Source organism: Epinephelus lanceolatus, chromosome 13 (genome assembly GCF_041903045.1).
Source record: "Epinephelus lanceolatus isolate andai-2023 chromosome 13, ASM4190304v1, whole genome shotgun sequence".
Classification (NCBI taxonomy): Eukaryota; Metazoa; Chordata; class Actinopteri; order Perciformes; family Serranidae; genus Epinephelus; species Epinephelus lanceolatus.
In genome coordinates, this window is record NC_135746.1 from 25,816,179 (window position 1) to 25,838,643 (window position 22,465).

The 22,465-nt window shown below is 41.2% G+C and overlaps 1 protein-coding gene across 4 annotated transcripts in view; it reads right to left on the bottom strand.

Annotated features, from left to right (window-relative positions):
- The window catches only part of ryr3 (ryanodine receptor 3), a 159,617-nt gene that overhangs the window by 73,466 nt on the left and 63,686 nt on the right, over positions 1 to 22,465 (bottom strand). For all 4 annotated transcript variants that reach the window (XM_078173909.1, XM_078173908.1, XM_078173907.1 and 1 more), the window contains 18 exons: positions 18,421 to 18,524; positions 17,858 to 17,941; positions 17,459 to 17,618; positions 17,135 to 17,279; positions 16,579 to 16,784; positions 16,100 to 16,274; positions 15,192 to 15,400; positions 14,782 to 14,945; positions 14,537 to 14,585; positions 14,271 to 14,431; positions 12,357 to 12,519; positions 9,409 to 9,495; positions 8,612 to 8,838; positions 7,404 to 7,616; positions 5,989 to 6,598; positions 5,266 to 5,466; positions 2,765 to 2,867; positions 1,334 to 1,468 (listed from right to left, as the gene is read on the bottom strand). In XM_078173909.1, the coding sequence (XP_078030035.1) occupies positions 1,334 to 1,468; positions 2,765 to 2,867; positions 5,266 to 5,466; positions 5,989 to 6,598; positions 7,404 to 7,616; positions 8,612 to 8,838; positions 9,409 to 9,495; positions 12,357 to 12,519; positions 14,271 to 14,431; positions 14,537 to 14,585; positions 14,782 to 14,945; positions 15,192 to 15,400; positions 16,100 to 16,274; positions 16,579 to 16,784; positions 17,135 to 17,279; positions 17,459 to 17,618; positions 17,858 to 17,941; positions 18,421 to 18,524 (3,196 nt within the window). The remainder of the gene's footprint in view (positions 1 to 1,333; positions 1,469 to 2,764; positions 2,868 to 5,265; positions 5,467 to 5,988; positions 6,599 to 7,403; positions 7,617 to 8,611; positions 8,839 to 9,408; positions 9,496 to 12,356; positions 12,520 to 14,270; positions 14,432 to 14,536; positions 14,586 to 14,781; positions 14,946 to 15,191; positions 15,401 to 16,099; positions 16,275 to 16,578; positions 16,785 to 17,134; positions 17,280 to 17,458; positions 17,619 to 17,857; positions 17,942 to 18,420; positions 18,525 to 22,465) is intronic.

The window sequence follows — 22,465 nt, forward strand, 5'->3', positions numbered from 1 at the left end:
TGACCTTTGTGAATTGGACTGTTTTTGCAGTGATGCTCATTTGCATTAGAAAGGGGCCAAATTTACCCCAAATGTATGCATATGACCTAATTTAATATGTGCAATTAGCACAGGAGTACTGAAACATTATCTGCTTGGCAGCACAGTTATGGGTGCATTTAACCCTTTGCAGGGGCTTTGAGAATGATTCAGTTTCTTTTTGTAGTATTTGTGCAGGTTTATCGATGTTTCACCCCCTCATCTTTTTTCGTAATACTAAATGATGACGAAGATACAGTACTGACTTTAATTCCAAAGCTGTCAAAAAGTAGTTTGATTGATTTTGGTGTGCCAGTTCATACATTATAGAACATTTCCATGTTTAAAAAATCACAATATAATAGACTTGAGGAGAAGCTGCTTTCGTCCCCCATCATTTAACACGTCTACTTAACTATGATCTTAATATGATGATGAGCAAAAGGTGATGCAGTTCTACAAGAACCATCATGAATCACATCATCTGTCCACTTATGAAGCGTTTCAATAATGCAGGCTAGGTGTGGGAGGCTGGAGTCAGGCATTAAAATTGATAGCAGAGTCTTGCAGTGGCTGTCCATTAGTCTTCTATTATTTGAAACAGAACATGACCATGCTTTCAGCAAAGGGCAGCAGAGAATAATATTGAAACCAGTGACCCCATGTTGAAGCAAAGAACTTGTTAAACTTGTAGCTGGGCAGTGTTGTCATGTTCTGTTTTATTTATGATGTATATCTGCACCTTTTTTTAGAATTCTTCAATACCAATGTGATAATTATTAAAGATTTAAGAGAGTGTTATGGCTTATTGCCATGACAGCAAACATTTAGATATTAAATAGGTACAACAATGGCATCCTGTGTAAGTGATGTAGCATCAAGATGAAGAAAAGTTGAACTGATAAGTTAAGGTTTTAGCTGCTATTTGCATAATTGTGTAAAATATGAGTTCATGGTGATTTTTCCCTCTTGTGAAATGTTGAATTTTTTTTTGGGGGGGGGGCATTTTGCCTTTAATTGATGGGACAGGTAAGCATGAAAGGGGGGAGAGAGAGGGAGCATCATGCAGCAAAGGGCCGCAGGCTGGAGTCGAGCCCGGGCCGCTGCAGGCAAGGACAGAACCTTTGTACATGGGGCACCTGTTCTATCCACTAAGCCACCTATTTTGAACCCTTTAATCTCTTAGTTTACCAATTCCTCTGAATAAGTTACAATTTCATAACACTCTGCCATGAGGTGCTCAGAAACTCTATAACTGTTACAAACTTTTAGGTTAACAGGCCATTTTTCCTCCTTGGTGTTCAAAGGTACTTACTGGGAGCAGCCTGTTCCTTCTCTGTGGGTTCCTCCTCGGTCTTCTGAGGTGGACCTTTGATCTTGTACAGTAAAGCGAGGAGACGGCCTTTTATTGAAGTGTCCTGCTCTTCTTCTTCCTCCTCCACAGGAATTCCTGCAAGAGGAAACACATCTTGGTCAGACACTCAGAAATTCAACATTTCCACAGGGGCCAAGTGTAGTACGTTTGGGGTTAGGCACAACTGTGAACTCGTTACACTCCATTTCCATCTTTAGTCCGACACTGTATCCACTCTAACCAATTTCCTTAGGGAATGGGGATTTGATTTTCACTAACCAATCACTAGAGACCAATGAATCCCCCTGAGTCTAAGGTTATTTTGAGTCCACATTGATGTGTAGTTATGCCAACATAATGGTTTTGCTAGGACTTATGAGTTGAGCGGAGAAAAGTAAAACAAACTACAATGTTTGGTGATACTGGGAGGACATATCGATGTAAAGCAGCCTCGACACCAGCGTGTATATATAGTGATCGCCATTGTGGTTATTACTACTTATAAGTTCTGGGCACCACTTAACAATGGCATTAATCCTGCCCTTCATTTCCACTACTGGGGATACTAACTGCAAAGAACTTAGACTGATACTCTTTGGTAACTTGGGATAGCTACCAAGGGAGGGAAAAAATCTAAACAAATAGTGTCATTATTTTAGCCATTACATTGTGGAATCAAAGTTTACGTCATAATTAGGGATATCAGTTTCGGTTAATTTTGATTGACCAACACCCGTTAACCAGTAACTAACCGGTTAATCAAAAATGCAAAATGATGTGATATACAAGAGGCCTTCCTATTTAGTTTGGCACTCCACTGACTCTTTGATCTTCAGCACCACATTTCAAAGCTGTGTAGTGCTAGATGGTCTGCAGCTCAAAAATTGAGCCACTTACTCCCCGCGGCGACCTGGGGAGAGACTGGTGGGTGGGCGCAATATTTCACAGCAACACTGTTCAGTCTGTACAGCATTACCAGCTGTAATCGCCAAATGACTGGTGCCACTAGCTAGCTTCCACCAGACCTGGTTGGTGCATAGTGCAGTAAACTGAAGAGAGTCACAACTAACCTATAAACTGACATGTGTGACCAGTTAAAAATATTCCCGGTTAACCGTTTATAAGTTGAAGCAAAAAACTTGTCTGTTTCCACTTTAATACACCAGTAAGTTTGTATTTTATTATTTTTGATACAATATCAAGCCAAGGTCAACATGACTGGTAGTGTCTATGTTCAAGTGTCTATGGCACCCCGAGAACCACTGCTTTGTTTTTTGTTTGGTTTTGTTAGTCAAAGGTGAAGTTCAAACAGTTTATATGGAAAGCCGCACACAAAGTAATAACATCTATGAACCAAAAAGCAAAGGAAATGAAGGAGCAATCAGACTTTACCGCAGTGCAGTCGCAATTCTTCATGGAAGGAGTTGAGTTCCTCCTGGATGTCCTCAGGACAGGGGCAGTCCTCTCCTGCACTGAAATTCAACAGGATGTTGATCTGCAGGAAACAGACAAACAGAACATTAAGGTTAGCAGCAGAGGCTGGGGGAGGAGAATATAAAAAATGTTTTAGAGAGCAGGAGGGACGAGGAGAAGGAGGGAGAAATAAGTCAACAAGCAAACAAATGTGTGAAAGAACGCATAAAAGGAGGACGGCAGTCAGAGAGGACAGCACTATCATTATTCTGAGTCATAACTCTACAGCAGAAACCCATGTGGTCTCCTGCAGTGAGTGCTCACATGGGCTGTTCAGTTAGTATCTGTCTGATCAAAGCAGAGAGAAACTGTCTGAAGCAGTCTACATCAAGTGAACATTAACACCTTACGTAATTCTTAATGACAGAGACCTTTAATGATGAATTATTATGAACAGCTACAAATCTGCTGTGTTTGCTGTATGTGACAAGCTAACAGACTAAATATACATGAGCTGCTTCCTCGGGCTAAGCAAATGCAGAGTCCAGCTTAGGCTATTCTGATGTCTATTTCTGGCAGAGCTTTTTAATAAACCATGGGAGGAACATACAGCGATCTCGGAGGATGTTACCTACAGTATACACCTGCTGCTGACCACGACAGTACTTATTTTTCAGGGATCAGAGTGGAGCTGAAGGCGTGTGCTTATCTGCAAGGTTTAACAGCTTGGAGGAAGTGCAATTAATTTTTTTTGAGCATGAAAGCTTTGCAGTCGTGCAGATCTTAACCCTGGCTCGTGTTTTCAAGTTTGTGTTGTATGCAAGTACTCTACTCGGCACAAAAGCAAGAGATCTGAACACAAACAGAAAAGGAGTGACTGGGTCTTTCTGGCTAATGGGCAGGAAGAATAATGTTGCACCCCTCTCTTCTTCTCTACTCTGGCTCTGAGACACACTGAAAGAGATATGGATGTTAAAAAGAGGGGGTTCTCATTAGGTACAAAGATCTGAGCCCCTGGCACTGTAGTGTGCTGACGCAGTCATTACACACTGGGCTGAAAAATACTGATAGCATGCAGTGTTAAGGAAAAACTGAGATCCAAGAATATGCTTGAGTTTGTGTTATAGTTAGCCACTTAGCAGCAATATCCAATATTTAATCATAGGGTCAATACAAATATAAACTGCTTCTATCTATGCTTTTTAAATATTTAAAAACAGAAAATATACACATAACATAAAAGTGGAACTAGACTAATATATCAGCCGATATTAGCTTATTCATTAGTCATTTAAATTCAATCCCAATTATGGAGCTTATAAAGAGTTACCAGAGTAACAGCTAACGTGGATCCAAACAAACAATCAGGGCTACACTGTCCAGTCTGGCCCCAGTCTGACCATTGCCCTGATAGCATGACACACCGAAACCTGAGTCTGACCTCTCAAAGTGAAAAAAGCCGATAGCTTCAACATCTGTTGTGAGAAAGAATAAACCCTCAGGGGGATCGTTTTGGTCTGAAGGATTCAAATAGCACAGACTGCTCAGTCGGCTGGTTTGATTTCGGATTCGTAGCAGCATCTACGCCCTCGCCAAACAGGTATTTTTGTAAATCTAGCACTTTAATAATCTGGACCTTGCAAACTATTTCAAGGCTAACCTATAAAACTAGAATAACTGCATCATGGTTGTACGTCCCCGCAAACCAGTCAAGTTGCAGTAACAGTTTAAATCCATGTCTGTACAGACTCAAATGTAGACCCTGACAGCAGACATTAGGGGTGTGCCATATGTATGTATGTATGAATGTAACCTTTGAACAATCATCACTTTCAAGGTGGACAATCAAGATTAGTGTCACCACTTCAGTATCTAACAAAATGTCTCCCCTTCTGTTTCTGATTATGGTGCTGAATTATTGGCAAGTATTTCTGTAGAGTACAAGTGAAGGTTTCTGCCAAATTTGAGGAAATTCCCCCTAGGCGTTCTTGAGTTTACGATCATAGGACTGACAGACACGTCTGTTGCAATTGCAGAGGTGTAATACTGGATTGATGCTGTTTCTACAGTATCAAACACAATGCATCCTGACCTGTAAAGCTGAATGCAGTAAAATGCAAATTCCCCCTTGTGGACTAAACACAGTTTTCTTTTCTTAAATGTCAGCTGTTTAACTCTCAATGCACGGTCAACTCAATCAAAGTTCAATTCAGCCTCACATATGGCCCAATATACCCTTTGGGAATACCAGCAGAAAATATATTTAAGAAACCACTGAAAACTTAAAGGCTCTCAGAAAACTACAAACCCTGCACTCTACAGTCCCTGCTTCCGAGTCTGTTCTAGTCAAGGTCATAGATTTATTCCACCCTGAGGCTTGAGTGATCATTCTGGGGTTTGTTCTAATATAATACCTCAAACCGACTTGAACATAAATTACATCTCAACAGGATGTAAACATTTTTTCTCAGACGCTGTACCTGCTCCTGTGGGGGTGAACGGAACTCTTTAGTCTTCTTGGCAGTGACGGCGGCTGACATGTTGAGCGCCAGCATCAGCTCGTTGTAGCGGAACTTCTGGTTGAACTGCAGCTTGGACACGAAGTTGTCGGAAAAGGAGACAATGGATTCGATGCGGTGCTTGAGCTCGCAGTCGCAGAAGTAGTGCAGCAGCTCACACATCTGCAAAGAACCAAACCCCATTTTAAGAAATTAACTCTGCAAGAATGGCAATCCAGAGAACATTCAGAAGTAGAAGTGTCTCTTTCTCTCTGTCTGTATTGACAGATGTGGCTTTGAATAAGCTCATTTCATCATCATATCAACTGACTGAATGTTTTTCTGTATGTTCATTGGAGAGAAACCTCATATAATGCAAAGATTAAAGCTGTTTTTCTCCAGTTTTCTCAAGCATTGTGGACTTTTTGTCATTGATAGCAACATTAGTATTCAACCACAGCCTCCCTTTGCACTCATGCAGACACTTCTCAGAGAGAGATAAATCATAAAATCTCAGAACTGCTGACAAATAGGGAATTAGTGTACCAAAACGGATATGGGCAAATAAGATGGGGAAAATTTACATTTAGTTAAAACCTTGGAATATTAATCGATGGACTCTGATGGAAGTTTTTTGCAACCATTTCCAAACTTTCATTTAATGGCTGTCACGTGTGTGCATGTTCTTATGTTCATTTTCATCACCTGGCGTTTGACAGACTCGGGCAGCGACTTCTCCAGCAGACCTTTAGCAGGCATTTTACTCTCCTTTGTCTCCTCCTCTCCGGCCTCCACAGCCTTTTCCTCGTTCTTGCTCACTTCCTCCTTCTCCCCCGCCACGGCCACTTCATCTCCCTTGGCTTCCTCGCCTTCCTTGGCCTCTCCGAACACGTTGGGGTCAATCAGGAGGAGAATCAGCCTCACCTCCTCACTGGTTAGGACTCCCATGATTAACAGCGTTCCAATCAGCTTCAGGATGGGGACAAACTGGTACTCCACGCTGCCGCCTACCGGGTCTCGGATGTGCGTGCCTCCGCCCTGCACAGCCTCAGTGAGCATGCTGATGGCTTTCTCCTTCAGAATGCCCAGAGGGATCTGGGGGCTGTAGAGGTACTGCTGCCGCTTTGTGCCGATGATGCCGACAGCAGAGAAGTTGACCCGAGGTTTGAGGGAGGTGCTCAGGCCCACGCCGGGCAGTGAGTGCCGCTTAGACTCATCAGGGAACAGCTTGATGGAGCGAGTCTCCTCCGTCACAGGGATGATGAACTCGTTGTTCATCATTAGGCGAGCCTCCTTTGCAGTCTCAAGATGGATGCTGGCAATAAGAAGAAGAATCAGTTCAATCATTGTGCACACCTGGAGGCATTGGCCATTATACTTATCAGAAAATAAGTATTCCATATTCTAGGTCTAGGTTTAAAAATAATCTTGCCCTAAGTGGTATAAATGTGCAATTGTTAAGATTTGTACACCCCCGCAGCACAAAATTACCATAATATATCTGTGGGAGGTGACAGGGTTGTGGATCAGTGATAGTGAGTCAGCAATTACCTGACTTGCTGTTAAGTTCTCAAACTATTTGTGGCCCATAAACACAGTTTTAAAACAAAACTTTCCACCCATAGGGATGTTAACGCCCTCCCATTAAAAGTGCATTTTCAGTGATAATGGAGGTTAAGAACAGTGTCACAATGTATGATTTATCCCAATCAAATATATCTGTGGTTAGGCTGAGAATTTATTGACAACATGACGAAAAGAGAGACTCATTTACACACCAGATTACACAGGGGCATTATTAAGATTTATTATGACACATTTGCTTTGTCGTCTTGTGTGTGGCTCTATCACTTCATCAGTTAATGGTGCTGGAGTTGATGTTGTAATAAGTTATAATTATATCATTGTTCATCATTACATTCTCTGATGGGTAAAAATACTGACAACTTCTTTTTCTGAGCATCAAAGCGCAGGTTGTTAAATTTTGACACTTGCAGCATTGTATCTCTGACATCAGCGCTTATATATCTCCAGCTACAATTTTCACTCCTCCATTTCAAAAATGCAGACAAAAAATCCAGGAAGGTCAAAATGAATAAAATAAAATGAATCAAAAATACCTGATGAGGACATTGTAGAAGCCCTCTCTCAGCATGCCAGAGAGGTACTGGTTGTCGATGGTGTAGAGGAGCTGTGATTGGTCCAAATGGCTGCAGAGGGCATGGCCAACACGTGTGTTTCCCAGGGCACAGAGGGCACAGTACAGCTTCAGTGTGTGGTAGTGGAACTTCCTCAGGTCTTCATGCTCTGATAACTCCATGATGTCCAAACACCTGGAGGAAAGCAGGAAAAGGATCATTTAGGATATTTAGACTGCAGCAGTACATACTAGGTAGCAAACCATCTCTTCTAACATTCCTTGGTGTATTGGATTGGACTTAAAGGATAATTGCGCCCATTTTCAAAATGTATACGTTATTCCTATGGTTTAAAACCCTCCAAAAAATATTAGTAAAAATGAGCAACTCTCTCCCAAATCCAAAAACTAGAGTGCTAAAACTCAAATATGTGATGTCACAGGGTATGAAGTCTGGAGCTGCTCCAAAGTTAATAAATTGGAAATGATGTTACAGATGACACTGAGAGCACCCAGGGGAATGTTCTGGGTATATGGATACATTCTGTTTCAGGACTGAGAACACTATAATCAAATAAAGCTCACTTGGGTAGAAAAAAGAAAAACATTCTGTGGGTCCACAAAATCAGGCTCCCATTCATCATCTATAGAGCAGCTCCAGACTTTACACTCTATGACACCACAAGTTTCAAACTGACTTCTCTAGTTTCTGGCTTTAAGAGAGAGAGTAGCTCATGTTCACAAGTATTGATTGATCTTTCCGAGGCCTAGGTGCCAGAACATAAGCAGCAGGCATCCAAGAGACACAGCATAGTAAAATCGCAAATACAGCAAAGCAAATTGCCAAACAAGAGTGAATCTGGGGTTGGCTTTTGACCTTTGCTGGCAAGCATGTTCACAAACAGTAATCAATCATCCATACTATACCTTTAATGATAAAGAATTTAATTCATATCGCCCTATCCTAAAAGGAACAAACAAACTCCATAAATGCGGAAATGGAGTGCTTGTAACAGCCAAAATACATGGGACACGGTCGCAGCATGAAACGTCTGCCACAGGATGCCCGCAGCAAAGCACGTTCATTATAATCAAATAAAGCTGCTACACTGACCACAGAAGTCGCGCTTATATCAGGTGAAGGTGTTTACAGACTATGTTCTAAGCCTACATCACATCCTTGCTGCACACCTGTTCTCCTCAGGTATATGCACAGCCAACATCTGCAGTGGTTCCAGACACTGCACCACCCAGCCGTGCCTCTCGCTGACCCGAGCAGTCTCCACATTGAGGAAGGTGTTTGGCATCCGGCTCCACAACACGGCCACGATGGTTTGCACGTCCAGTCGTGGCGGGCATTGTGGCACCGGGTTCCTGTGCTCGCTCTTAAAGATGGCAGACGAGAGCGGCATCGCATCCTGGGAGCAGAGAGGGAGACGGAAATATGAGAGATCATGTGGGAAACAATTTTAACCAATGGATAGACTGTAATACAATTTATTGAATAAATATTTTGATTCAAAAACACTTCTAAGTCATTTAAATCTGTGGAGCCTTCAGTGGAGACTCTAATGGATCCTTGAGCAAAACTAAAAGTTTACCTTAGATAATATTTCATCCACAGTTATTATCCTTACATCCTCCCAAATAATGTATAATATGTATTCTGAGCATAGTTTAATTCTAACTGCAACTATTTCAAGTGCAGACAGAGCTAAATAATTAATGACAGGAAAAACTGACAATGTGGGTCACAAATTTGGGTCTGTTGACCAGTGCATGACTATTTAAGAGAATGAGGGACATTAAAAAAATGAGAGAAGATGCAAAATTGTTCTACATATCATGTTGATCTCCAGAAAATGAGGTTAGGTGTACTACAATATGAGTAATGTGAAGGATTAAAATTCTTTAAAACCAAAATTCACTACTACACACCATATCATGTCCAAGCATTGTAAAATGTTGGATTTGAAAAAGGGACAAACCTTGATCTTGACAAATTCAAACTGGAAGAGGTTTGCACTGGTAGGGCGTACAAACACAGCTGGGAACAGTTTGGTATTTGGCTCCACCTGAAAATAAAGTCCCAGACATCATAGATTTAGTTATTTAGATTCATCAGGTTAATAATACAACTAAATGAAGCAAAGATGCTGCTCTACTGCATGATGAAGATTACAGTACTGTAACAGAGTAACAGTGCACAAAGTCACTGTTCTGATCATACCCTGTTCAGGGGTCACAGTTCAGTGAGAGTTTGGTACAGCAGAAAAAAAAAAGGGAGGGTTGGGTTTTCTTTTCTCTTTTTTGTTTTCTGTTTTGGTTCTTTGCGGTTTTTAACCTCTGTGAGGCGCTTTGTGTTACTGTTGTATGAAAAGTGCCATATAAATAAAGTTAATTTGATTTGATTTGATTTGAGCAGACAGTAGCACAAGCAATACACTGGAAACTTTGGTAAACTAAAAACTATAAAACTTAGAGACCATCTTGCGGTCTTGCATCTCCATTTCCTATCACTCTACTTCCAGGTCCCCTTGCTCAGACGAATTCTAGCTTCAAAACAGGCCTTATGTGATCTCAACTACACACTACTAACGATTTGTGCATCTTTTGTTGTGATGCTTTTGCACTGGCAAAATCTGTCCACAGACAGTCACATAAATAACTGGAAAAGTACTACAACTGCTAAGTGCCTCCAGGACCACATTTTGCCATGATGACAAACACAAACACACAACCTTCAAACAATACCAGCTCCCCTGTTGCAGCTGGTGATAAAAAAAAAAACCATTTCAACTACTTGTGTATACACTGTGCAAACACTGACAACTTTCCCAAAAGGCAACAGGTCACAACAAGCTATAAAACTGAACAGCATCTCTTATGCTATGAAACTGAAAATACAACATGAATAGAATAATAAAAAATAAAACTTGTGCTTTCGGAGGAGTGTTACAGTTAAAGGTAGGATCTGGAGGATTTTCAAACATAACAAAATATAGACATATACAAATGAAATCCTGCTTAATCATCACCTATGGGCTTCTACTCATGTGTGGTGGTGACTCTTGTTTGCAGAGCTCCTGCCCTTTAACTGTATTTTGATGTTTGTGTGAGCTCGGACCGCTTCTGGGCGGAGATTTCCTCAGCCAATGAGAGAGCGCAGGTGCCGTGCCCAAGCGTGTCCGAGCGTGCACCAGCGCGAGCCTTGCCTGAACCTCTTCTGTGAAGCCTTTTTCCGTACACCCGGGAGAGTTGAGCCTGATAGGAGGGGCCAAATTTGAATGTGTGTTAACAAACAGCAACTGGAAAATCCTCCAGACCCTACCTTTAACCCCACCTTAGATATATTTAAATATTCAAAGCACCCAAAGGTTTATCGTCCTGGTGACAAATGTGCGTTGGATGTGTTTCCATTTACATATCCCATAACAGTGGAGTAATGCCGACACACCATCCTTGTCTGATACTCAACTCTCTCTGTTGCTCCACTGTTTCATTAATGCTCCCAACAGTGTGACTGACTTGCATGCCAATGTGCTTGCTGTATTACTGGTGTACAACTAAAGTTTCTAGATGGAAACCTAATGTGTGAAGTTTGTTTCCACATTATGTGCATCTATCCACCTATCCGCATGCGCTGCACTGTGACCCCTGTGCTGTGACAGTTCAGTACAAACACACAAACCATTACAGCCATATAATAGATTCAGATTTGTCCTGAACTAACCCCGCAGTGGGATCTAAAATCATGGGTAATTCTTATTTCAGCTTGTTGTGCATCTGGTGCTTAGTATTCTGCTCTTTCTAGTGTCTCTTCTGGTGGCAAATTCAATAAATGTCAGAAGGCTTTTAACCTCTAAACCCATGGATTAGCTGGCATTTAAAATCCGAGTTCAATGAGCATCAGTTGGTGTTCCGATGACAGCCATCAGCACAAAAGATAAATACAAAGAGAACGGAAAAACAACCCACAACATGAAGCTTTTCATCAAGTTAAAAGCTTCTCGATTCCCTCTGAAGATTTTCGCTTTTAAAAATGCCAATTCACAGCTAAATCAAGGACTGGAAAGAAGAAAGAAAACGGGAGACAATAACAGAGACAGGAGCTGAACAAGACTTGTGTTGATAGGAGCTTCTGAAGGCGTCATTTTGTGGTCTAGTCAGGTATTCAATATGATGCGTTAAAAACCTGAAATCAGTGAGGCGAGACGAGGATTACTGAGCAGATGTCGGTCTTTGTTAAGACTCTGGTATTGAAAACAGATGAGAATTCAACTGTGTAATTTCCTAACTGCCTTTCTGCAGGTCTAATTTACTGCAGTGCAAATTTGTTTACGTTACCTGAAGGGAAGATAGGAGGGAAGGTATTCTGAGTGCATGCGCGGAATACAAATGAGTTTTAGTGCCATCATCCAAAAGATTTATTGCGACAAAAACACTCAAAAGTTCTCAATCTCTGAATGTAATGGTTATGGAGCTGAGTGCTGAGGAGTATTAATTTAAAATTCAACAACATTCGACTCTTTTTCTTTTTGCTTTTCAGATGGACTGGAAAACAAGAACTGTACTTTTTTAATCCCAGCAGGAAATTGTACCGTCACAGCAGCTTAGCACAAAGGACAGGCAAAGATAATGTGTAAAAAACAATGCAATACTGAGCGATATATAAAACTTGGAGAACATGGTACAACTTTAAAAGCAACATGTACTCTAACATCACAGAGCCTTTCTTGATCAGAGAGTTTAAAGAAAGATAAAAGGTGAATGAGTCCAGGGTGAGTGTTTGTAGGAGTAGTGGGTAAAGAGGAAAAACACTGCATATGTACCACAGTATAAACACATAATTATTCACATACTGAAGTTTATGCAGCAGACTGTCCTTGTGCTTTAGTCCTCTGCACCCCACTACTGTGCTATTAGCCTTATTTACCTGGTAAGTTGTGGACATCTCCTTGCCATTGGCAGTGAAGGACACAAGGCCAGTGGCCAGGTCGATCAGACAGCCGATCTCCAGATCAGAGTTGGAGTGGCTGGAGGAAGTCGGCCCGGCTGCGTCAGCTCCACACACCATGTAGCAGTTGCTCCTCTGGACGCTGCAGCAGCAACGGCAGGAAAAAAAATGAGCCTGGCACACATAAATCCATGTGAATAAGAACAACCACAGGACAAACAAGATGACTGAAAAATAACTAACTTGTGCACAATATCTTTTCATTATGTGCCACATTCATCGATCTGTGTTGACTTGTGGCTGTTGCCTCATTCATATTCATTCTGTTACACACAGAGGCTTTTCTCCTCTGAATACTGAAGGAGGATGGAAAAAGGATGATAAAAGATACGTCAATATGTCTTTGGTTCTGTAGCCAAAGACACAGTGCTACTGCTGGGTCAAGTGTAAGTTTACCATACTGGTTAAAATAAGTAATTTATATATAGGGTTGACTGGGTAGAATCTTAATGATAATGAAATAGGGATTGTGTTGATTTTTTGCGAGTATAATGCTGCCAGGTCATCTGGACTCTTGCATCTTTGCTACCTTTACATCAAGCACTACAATGAAAAGAAGTCTTGGGCTTTACTGTATTATCCTTGCCGTTTCTTGTACATGTCTGTGCTTTGATGTCTTCTCATAATGTCAAACTAATAAACTAAAACACTGCAAAATCAACTGTGCATATCACCGATTGTGACCTAATTTAGAAGTGTGTTTAGAAAACAATTGCTCTTTTGCTTTGAAGAGGTCTAGAAAATATCTAAGGTGATGACAACTGTTTTATCATGTTACCAATGGCAATGTTTGCACTTTTTGCTTTGTTTTTTTATTATTGTTTGCCTTGGGGTTTTTGGGTTGTTGTTTTTTTCCTTTTTCTTGTTTGGTTGGGGGTTTTTTTTGGTCATATTTGGTGTTGTCTAATGATCCTGTTCCTTTTTTTTGTTAAATGTTTGTCTAATTGTGCCTGTATTGTATTATATTTCCTTGAGGACCCCCCTGAAAAAGAGATGGTTCTTCTAAAGGGGTTATTCCTTGTTATGAATTGGACAGAGCCTGTGAAATACCATGGTAGAAGTTAATACCCCAAATATTTTTACCTTTTCTTGCAATAGTTTTGTGATTTCCATACAGCCAGCACAGCATTACCTCAAAATACTATCTCAGTCCCATCAATACATGTCCCACAACACTAGAACTGCAACGATTAATCGATTATTGGTCAACTATTAAATTACTCGTCAACTAATTTGATAATTGATTCATTGGTTTGAGTAATGACTTTTAAGAAAATGAAGTCAACATTCTCTGATTGTAGCCTCTTTAAATGTAAATCTTCTTTACTCGTCGATGACAGTAAACTCAATATCTGTGGGTTGTGGACAATAAAAGACACTTGAGAACGTCATCTTTGTCTTTAGGAAACACTAATCAACATTTTTCACCATTTTTGAACAGTTTACAGACCAAAAAACTAATCGATCAATCAGGAAAATAACTGGCACAATGAACAACAATGAAATTAATCCTTAGTTGCAGCCCTATGCAACACCCAGCACTGCTCTACTACAATAAATCAGCTTCATGGTAAGACTACAGATCACAAGGGAATTCATCTCTGAAAACACATTTCAAACAGGGGCTACGAACAGGATTCACACAGTAGCCCTTAAACAATATTGTAGAAAAAAACTGTATGACCTTACGTAAACAACTGTAAGAAGGCACTTTCTTATACTCCCAGATAATCCCTGATTTCTTTCAAGAACGCAGCACATCTGCTGACTCACCCCATCTACATTAAACCTCTCTGTGTTTCACGATATCCTATAAAACTCCTGTGAACTTGCCTCTCATGGACCCGGCCCCTCTCATCTCCCAGGGTGACAGTGACTGTTCGCATCTTGCTGAGGCAAAAGTTCTTGCTGTAGTAATGAAAGTCCGGCGTGACCCAGCCCACCCACACTGACGCAGGGTCCTGTCCAGCAAATACTCTCACTGAGTGGTAGTACTGCAATAAGAAAGCACACAGTACTACAGGTTAACCTTGTTAAACAGACAGTCATCTGTAAAAATGTTTTCAGATATGTATATATCAAGTTGTGGGTTTATTTACAGTTGTGATGCTTCCATAGTCAATACTTCCATCTTCTTTTGGAGGTTGGCTGCAGAGAAAAATACAGCAGCAGTTGTCAGCAAGAGCAAATAAGTGCAAATTGAGACGAAATGATCAAATGGATAAATCTGACATCGCTGCAGTAACATCAAAACAATTCCACTGCTGTTCCTTCGTAATTATTTCTTTATTTGCATCACAACAACGTTCTCCACTGCTATGCCAGCGCCACTCAGATGTCTGACCTGAGTTTCAGTGACTCATCCAGTATCTTGTCTGTGGAGTAGAACTCCACGGGCATGCTCAGTCTACAGTAAGTCATGTCATTGTTGCTGTTCTGTGTGCCAAACGTCTTGTGGGTGACCTTGAGGCAGGGAGGGCTGTCTACTGTTCCATCGATCCTCGTCACCTGAGAATTTAAGAGGCAGGGGGGAGAAGGTGATAATACACATCATCATATGTCGTTTTCACAGTATCAACCTAGAAATGAAGAATATCTGAAACGATGCATGAGAGTCAATGAAGCGCAGTCGTGAACTTGTCTGACCCTGTTTGGAGCTGGCCGATGCTACGCTACGAGTGGCCAGTCTGTATTCGAGGGGCGGAAGGGTCAATACCGACAACAAAAATAATAACAATGGACATGCGTCTTCACCTCAATATGCATGTGGTCTTCGGGTATGTTGACAAAGGTGGGAAGGCGCTTGCTGAACCACATGGTGATCTCTCTGTTCATGTTGACGCCGAAGGGCTCGAAGCCTTCCTGGAGACCACACATGGTGTAGTACTTAAAAGTGCTGGCGTCCTTGCCCAGGTTCATGTGTCCAGTCTGAGACATGCCCAGACTGCACACAGGGATGAAACCTGGAGGACAGTTAAAAGGACATTGGTGGGTTTGCCAGGTCAATATTGGTCTCTTCTAAACAGTGAAATATCACCCAGTCATGCCATCCCTTGCCTCCCTGAACTAAGTTGGAAAGCCTTTCTCTGCACATTTAATTAAAAAGTAACTCAGACAGTTCCAACACTAACGATGTAATCTGTCTATGTGCCCTCAAGAGCTGCATTTAATTAGTCTGGTGGCTTTATAACCCTAGCAAAAAAAAAAAAAAAAAACAACCTTGGCACCCACAAAAAAGGAATGCATTAGTTATTAATAACAACAATAGCAATAACAATATAAACTTCATTCCAGCACGTACCGTTACTTAATTTGCATTTTTATTAACCTTGAAAAATCAGTGTGCTGTCATGTATGTAAACTGTCTATACAGCAGAATGCAACACATACCACCTATAACAGTTAATTTAAATCACTTAACTTTATCTCAATGTGACTCTCATCCTGAAGGATGCTTCATTTACAGAGTAATGGGCCAGTGCCACAATGGACTTCATTAAATTGCAACATCATTAGCATTTTGTACAGTTTTTTTGTTTTGTTTTGCCTCATGCCAAATGCCAAACAAACCCAGTCCTACCTCTAGAGATATTGAGGATGAAACACACAGAGAATAAATTAATAAATTAGCACTAAAGTTCACTGGATTATGGAGCCCTCACCGTCCTCGGTCTCAAAGTCAGCGAAGCAAAGCTCAGAGCCCTTGCTGGTGATCAAGAGCTCTCCGTTCAGGGTGAAAATCATGGATTTGTCCTCCATGTTGATCATGCAACCGACCACGTCACCCTTTTTCCAAGGGTGCCCAAAGTAGCGGCTGCCTGCATGCATACGTTGACCCTGGGGGAAAAAGAAAAAGCTTTAATGTTTTGCAGCATCTATTGTATGATCATGCTAATAAAACCGTTATGATCAAAGTGATCCTACTGTACAAGCTGCCACAATATCATGGAATCAATCAATGGTAATATCCTAACAACTCCTAACAACTTCATATTATGCTGATTCATTAACAGTATTGTGCACTACACTAAATTTAAGTGACTCAAAATTGAAACCCTTTAAACCCTGTAATGCAGCAAGGATGGAAAAATGATGGCTGCTGCTGCAAGTAAAATTGTACAATATGTCACAGCTGGTTTACCCTGAATCCATCAAAGACGAAAGCCTGGTCATCCGTCCCCAGTTCCACATCAGGCCTGCAGCCTGGTCTGGCCCAGCCGACCCTCATATCTCCTCCACTCAGGGCCTCAAACTCAAAGTACCACTTTCCTGTCTTCACTGCATATGTCTGCTCCACGCGGAAGAAGCGGATGGTCTCGATGCTCTGATCGTCCACCACATGGACAGCTGGGGACAGGGAGAGACAGGGAGAATCGATGTTTTAACACTAAATATCAACTGACACCAATAGGATATGTAGCTAATTTTAGGCAGCATTTTCGGCATCGGTATCAAATTATATAATTACAGGTAAACTGATTTAAGTAATTGAATATGTCACTAAATATGAAATTCATTCATTCATTATCCGTAACTGCTTATCCTTTTAGGGGTCGCTGGGGGATCGTCTGAACGCGTGAAATTAATGTGTGCAGGTTTCATTGAGTCAGCCTAAATAGCACCTGTCCTTCTACATGTTTCCACCCGAGGAGTTAAAAGGGTTCTGTGTGTCAGCTGTGTCAGTAACATGTTCTCACCCTCCTGGTCTGGGGGGTCGATGTCATATCCATATCCAACCATGGTCCTGATGGCCTCTCTCAGACTGTCTCTGTTAGACTTCTTTGTGCGCTCGTCAAGTAAAGCATATGGCACCAGGCGGGGATTACGCCTGCTCTTCAAATCCTGACACAAACAAGAAAAATATGCTAATACAACAGAGGAAACACGAAGCAGGATAAAGACAAGCATATAACACAAATAACAGTTCTGCAGCATAAATCTCCAAATCAATATTGTTATTGTTATTAACTTTACTCTCATTTTAAGACCAGACCAATGTGCTGCCAGTTCCCAACTTTTACCTGCTGGATGCCATAGGTCCATCCTTGTTTAATTCTGTCTTTGGCCCACACGTTATGTGCATTCTCGGCCAGTTTATCAACTAGAACCTCCTGACCTGCATTCAGCTTCACGTCAGAGAGTTCCAGTGGCGCAGGCTTATAACCATTAGACATCACGTAGCTGCAGAAGAAAGATTACAAAAAGTAAAAGCACTTCAGCATTTCATAAAAATCATGTTCCCATTTCCCTGGACTCTCATTCAAATCAGGTAAAATTATATCTGATCATATTGTTACAGGGATATCCTATAACATCTAGATGACTTCCAACGTAAGATATCATGCAAAATAGAGTAAAATGCATCATATTTCTTTCTTGATATTCAAGAGGCTGTCAAAAGAAAAAAGCTGTTAACTTACTCTTTGGGAAGTTTAATTTTCTTCAGATCGTCCTCAGCGTGCACATTGACCTGGGCAACATGGCATCCAAGAGCCAACAGGGTCCTGAGGATAAAAGAGACACATATAATACAGAAAGACCATATCTGTTATCAATACTCAAGCCCCATTACACTTTGAAAGATGAATATGTTTCAACCTCACGCCAGCACAATCCACTGAGAGACTGCTACATTTTTAACACAGCTCATTAGCCATTGATAAATCTTAGTCGATCAATAGTTACACTGCGAATAGTAGCCGGATATGCCTGTACGGATACATGGCAGTTATTGAGCATTTGGCTCGGCCTTATTGAGGCAAGCCAAATGTTTTTACAGTGAGATGACTCAGTAGCTGGCTCAAATAAGCTCTGGACCTAAGATTTCTTAAAAATCAATACTGGAATTCACTCAGGAGATGCAAGTCATTACAAGCACTGCTTTAATCTGAGCCTTAATCTGCTCTCGCAGAGCATTCAGCAAGGAGGAGAGGCAATTCTATGAATAAGTAATTGGATTATTTAGCAAACTGCCCGGCCTTACTTAAGTGTTTCACTAGACATCTGCACGTTGTAGTTCCTTTCAGTTTCAGGCAGCTTGGCGAAATCCACAAGGCAAGGGTGCTGCCTCTTGTTGTCATCCCGAACCTGAGAAGAAAGCAGTCGGTGTCATTACTAAATGTTTCATGTGACAGTGACAAATGTGATTTTTTTTTTTTTTTGTTCTTTGGTCTATGAGCCCATCTGTCGATAACTGCCAACACACTCCAAAAGGAAAACATGATTAAGCATGGCTCAGTATTCAGGAAATAAAAAACTGGACCGCAGCCTAATTTATCTGCAGTCGACGCTGGCAGATGCATTTTTGTTTGTTTTCCACCTGCACTGACTCAGCCCTCAGGTGTTAATTTTTTAATGAAGCAGAGATAAGCCTGAATCAGCTCTGAGAAGAGTGTCACAGTGGAAAGAGGCTCATCTGTCTGTGATCCAGTCAACTAAGAGAAATTTTCTGCTGTGCGCAGACTCTCAGTGAGTGACTCTTTCTCTGATAAGCTTGTCTAACTCAAACATTAAAGCGTAAGCTCAGTATTTTTCAACCTATACTTGTTTTTTCATGTTCATTTGTCTAAGGGTGCTTTCACACCTGCCCTGTTTGGATCGGTACAATCGTACTCAAGTTTGTTTGCTCCCTAAGTGCGGTTCATTTGGGCAGGTGGGAACACAGCAATCATAATTGGGTGCACACCTAGACAACCGGATCAAGACATTCTTGAAGAGGTGGTCTCGGTCCGGTTACAAACGAACTCTGGTGCGGTTCATTTGTGGTGAGAACGTGTTCTGACCTCGATCTGAACCAACTGCAGTCACATGACACATTGTTTGGGTTAAACATGAGCATGTTACAGTCCTGGAGGATTATTAATGTGCACCTCCTCCTGTACTGCCTTAATATGCACATACAGCACATCCAATGCATCAAAACATTGTTTTCTAGTAGGAGCCGCGCCTTGTTTTCAAACTGTATGGTTTGACTAAAATGAACAATGACAGCAATATAGTCCTCGATGACCAGCGCTAAAATCAACCTGCGTAGTTGTCCCTCCATTGTGACATTAGAAAGTGTCACATTTATCTTGCAAGTGAACTCTTCTTCAACGTTCTGTTTACTTCCTGGATTTTTCCCACATGGAAATTCTGACCAATCAAGAGCAGCTTTCTCACACAAGGCATTTGATCTGATCTGCTTGTAAATGCTGCCGTGAGAACATGAACCAACTCTAGGCAATTATACAACTTTGTAACAAAATGAATTCCTGATTCAGACCAAAGTAAGACAACTCTAGGTCTGAAAGCACCCTTAGAATAATAGTTTTAAACATGTCAGTGGACGTTAATTGTAGGGATGCACCGAATATTCGGTAACCGAATATATTCGGTAACTGAATATATTCGGCCGAATATTGCAAAAAAACACACATTCGGTATTCGGTGTAATAAGTTAAAAGCAAGGCCTAATAATAGCGCCGTGTTTTGATAACGCAATCAAACAACGTGCCGTGACGGGCCGAGTAAAATGTCGGCAGTGTGGCGATCCGCCCGTCACCACACTCACATTTGTGACTAAAAATAGTTTTGAGCGAGCAAAATAGGCTTAAATCATTCAGCACGCTGTGCTAGCAGCCTACAGATTTCAACCACCAGCAGAAACGAAAGGCGAATCCCACCGATTGTGGGTTGAACAGGGGTCACAGACACAGACAGTAACGTTAATGTATTCCTGTCAAATACGGCGGCCATTGGCTTACCGGCGACGGATAAGTCGGCTCCCATAATATCCTCTTCTTGGCGTGTGGACTGCCCAGAAATACCTGAACAGCTGAGCCAGCCGAACACAGGTATGTGACGTGTCAGAGGAGAAATGAACCGTTCACGGCCCACAAACCTCACCGCACTTTAAGGACTGTTCTTTACTTATGAAGGGACTGTCAGGGGAGGAGGGTGGCTGGTTGATTCTTATTTTATTTATTTATTTATCTTATTTCAATCCCCCCCTATGTTCATCACTCATTGATGCTGTTTTTGAAGTACGAATAAGTCAATAAGTAATTTATTCCACTGAAATATCATTGATGTATTATAGAAAAGTGATTTATCATTTTATAAATGACAAAAGGCACATCTGCCTCATTTTCACTGTGGTATCGTGATACTACTCAGAACCATGATATTTTCATTGGTATCGTACAGTGGGATCCAATTTTGGTACCCTGACAACACTAATCTGGAGGGAGTTCATCTGCAAAAACTAATGAAAAACTAAACAGCGATATTCGGTATTCGGTACTCGGTATTCAGCCAAGCATTTAATATTATTCGGCTTCGGCCACAAATTTTCATTTCGTTGCATCCCTAGTTAATTGACAGTGTGAACATGCCCCAAGTGTAAACACTGCAGCCTGTTTTGCCGCTGTCTTTCTTAATACCTGGAATCAGAATCAGAAATGTTTTATTGCCAAGTAACTTTCCACTCACAAGGAATTTGACTTGTTGATTTGGTACAGATACTATCAAATAATAAAATAATAAAATTTACAATAAGTGACTGTTTTTAAAGCTGCACAGTTTTACACTGGACCACATTCAGAAAGTGTTCCCATTAGTCACGTCTAAGCAATACACTGTAAGCACAAGCACTCTGTTACAAAACAATGAAGCCGATTCCAACTTTATTATAAACTCTCCTGTCAAGTATCTGCTGCTTGTCCAAGTGCAATGTCACTTTGAGCTCACTGAGGCTTGTTACAGCAAAATTAAATACCAAGCAGCTGTTTGGACCTAAATGCTGTCCCTAATAAACTGTAAGACCTGAGTTACCCCCCCGAGTGGAGCTATCTCCCAGTCTTAATTAATGTGGATGTCATGCGCTTAGAAGGTGAGACACTCATTAAGTTTGTTAAACGGCTGCTGTGGCGACGGCCTCAGAGGGAAATGATTCTGTGATAACCACTACAGTACAAAAGAGGCGGTGTGTGCAATCAGACTTCTAACAGACTGAAGGCTGCAGTGAGCAGGAGGAGTGATGAGCATGATGGGAGAGAGAAAGGATTATAATGTTGGACGTTATATAGGCTATCTGCTGGTAACTTCACTATAAACAACATGTTTGAGCATCCAACTGAAAAATAAAAGTTTCTGATCTGTTGAAAAACATAAATACGTACAAACCAGAACACCCTAACTAGATCTGTCACCAAAACTGTTTTTTGGTCCTTTATGTGTCTTCAATTGATGTGCAGGTAAAAAAAAGAGCCAGAGGTTTCTTATATTTTCACCAAGCAGCAACCTCTGGGGCTGAAAAATGAAGCCAACACAAAGTGCCAAAAACTGCAGTTCTTTGAACGGCCACTTGTAGCTGGCCCTGGAAGCGAGTCAGTCTTCTGGACTTGTCATTTTGCAGGAAGAAAGGTTGAATATTTGCACTTTACAGTCTACTTCCACCAGCCCCCCCCCCCTTTCCTATCTATCTTTGGCCGTACAATCAATAACGGCAACAACACATAAAATAATCTTTAAAAGGTGTACAGACAGGTGAGATGGGAAGGGGTCTATGTTGTAGGAAATATGGCTGGCAGATCATTTCCACATATTCTGGAGCTGGCCAGCTGTTCAATCATACTGGCAGGAGGTGATATTGGCAATACAGAACATTTTTGGTGACAGAATTGACTGGTCTTTCTCTACAAACTGCAGCACATTTATCGGTGCAAGGCAAGTATCTATTAAAGATATTTTTAGCAGCCAGTAAGAAAGCTGCAACACAAAAATGGTTACAGACCGAACCTCCAACAAGCCTGAGTCGATAGATACTGTGACAAATGTTCAAAGTAGGGAAAGAATTGCTTTTTCTCCATCTTCTTGATAAATTCTGGCAAAACTGGGAAGAATGGATTGTGTTTGTAAACTCATGGGATGGTTACTGATCCTTCACTGAATGAACTGGCATGTATGTCCATCAGCAACACATCTGTATGAGTGCATAGGTGATCAACTGTTTGTTCTACTATGTTTATTTTTTACTGAATGAAGCA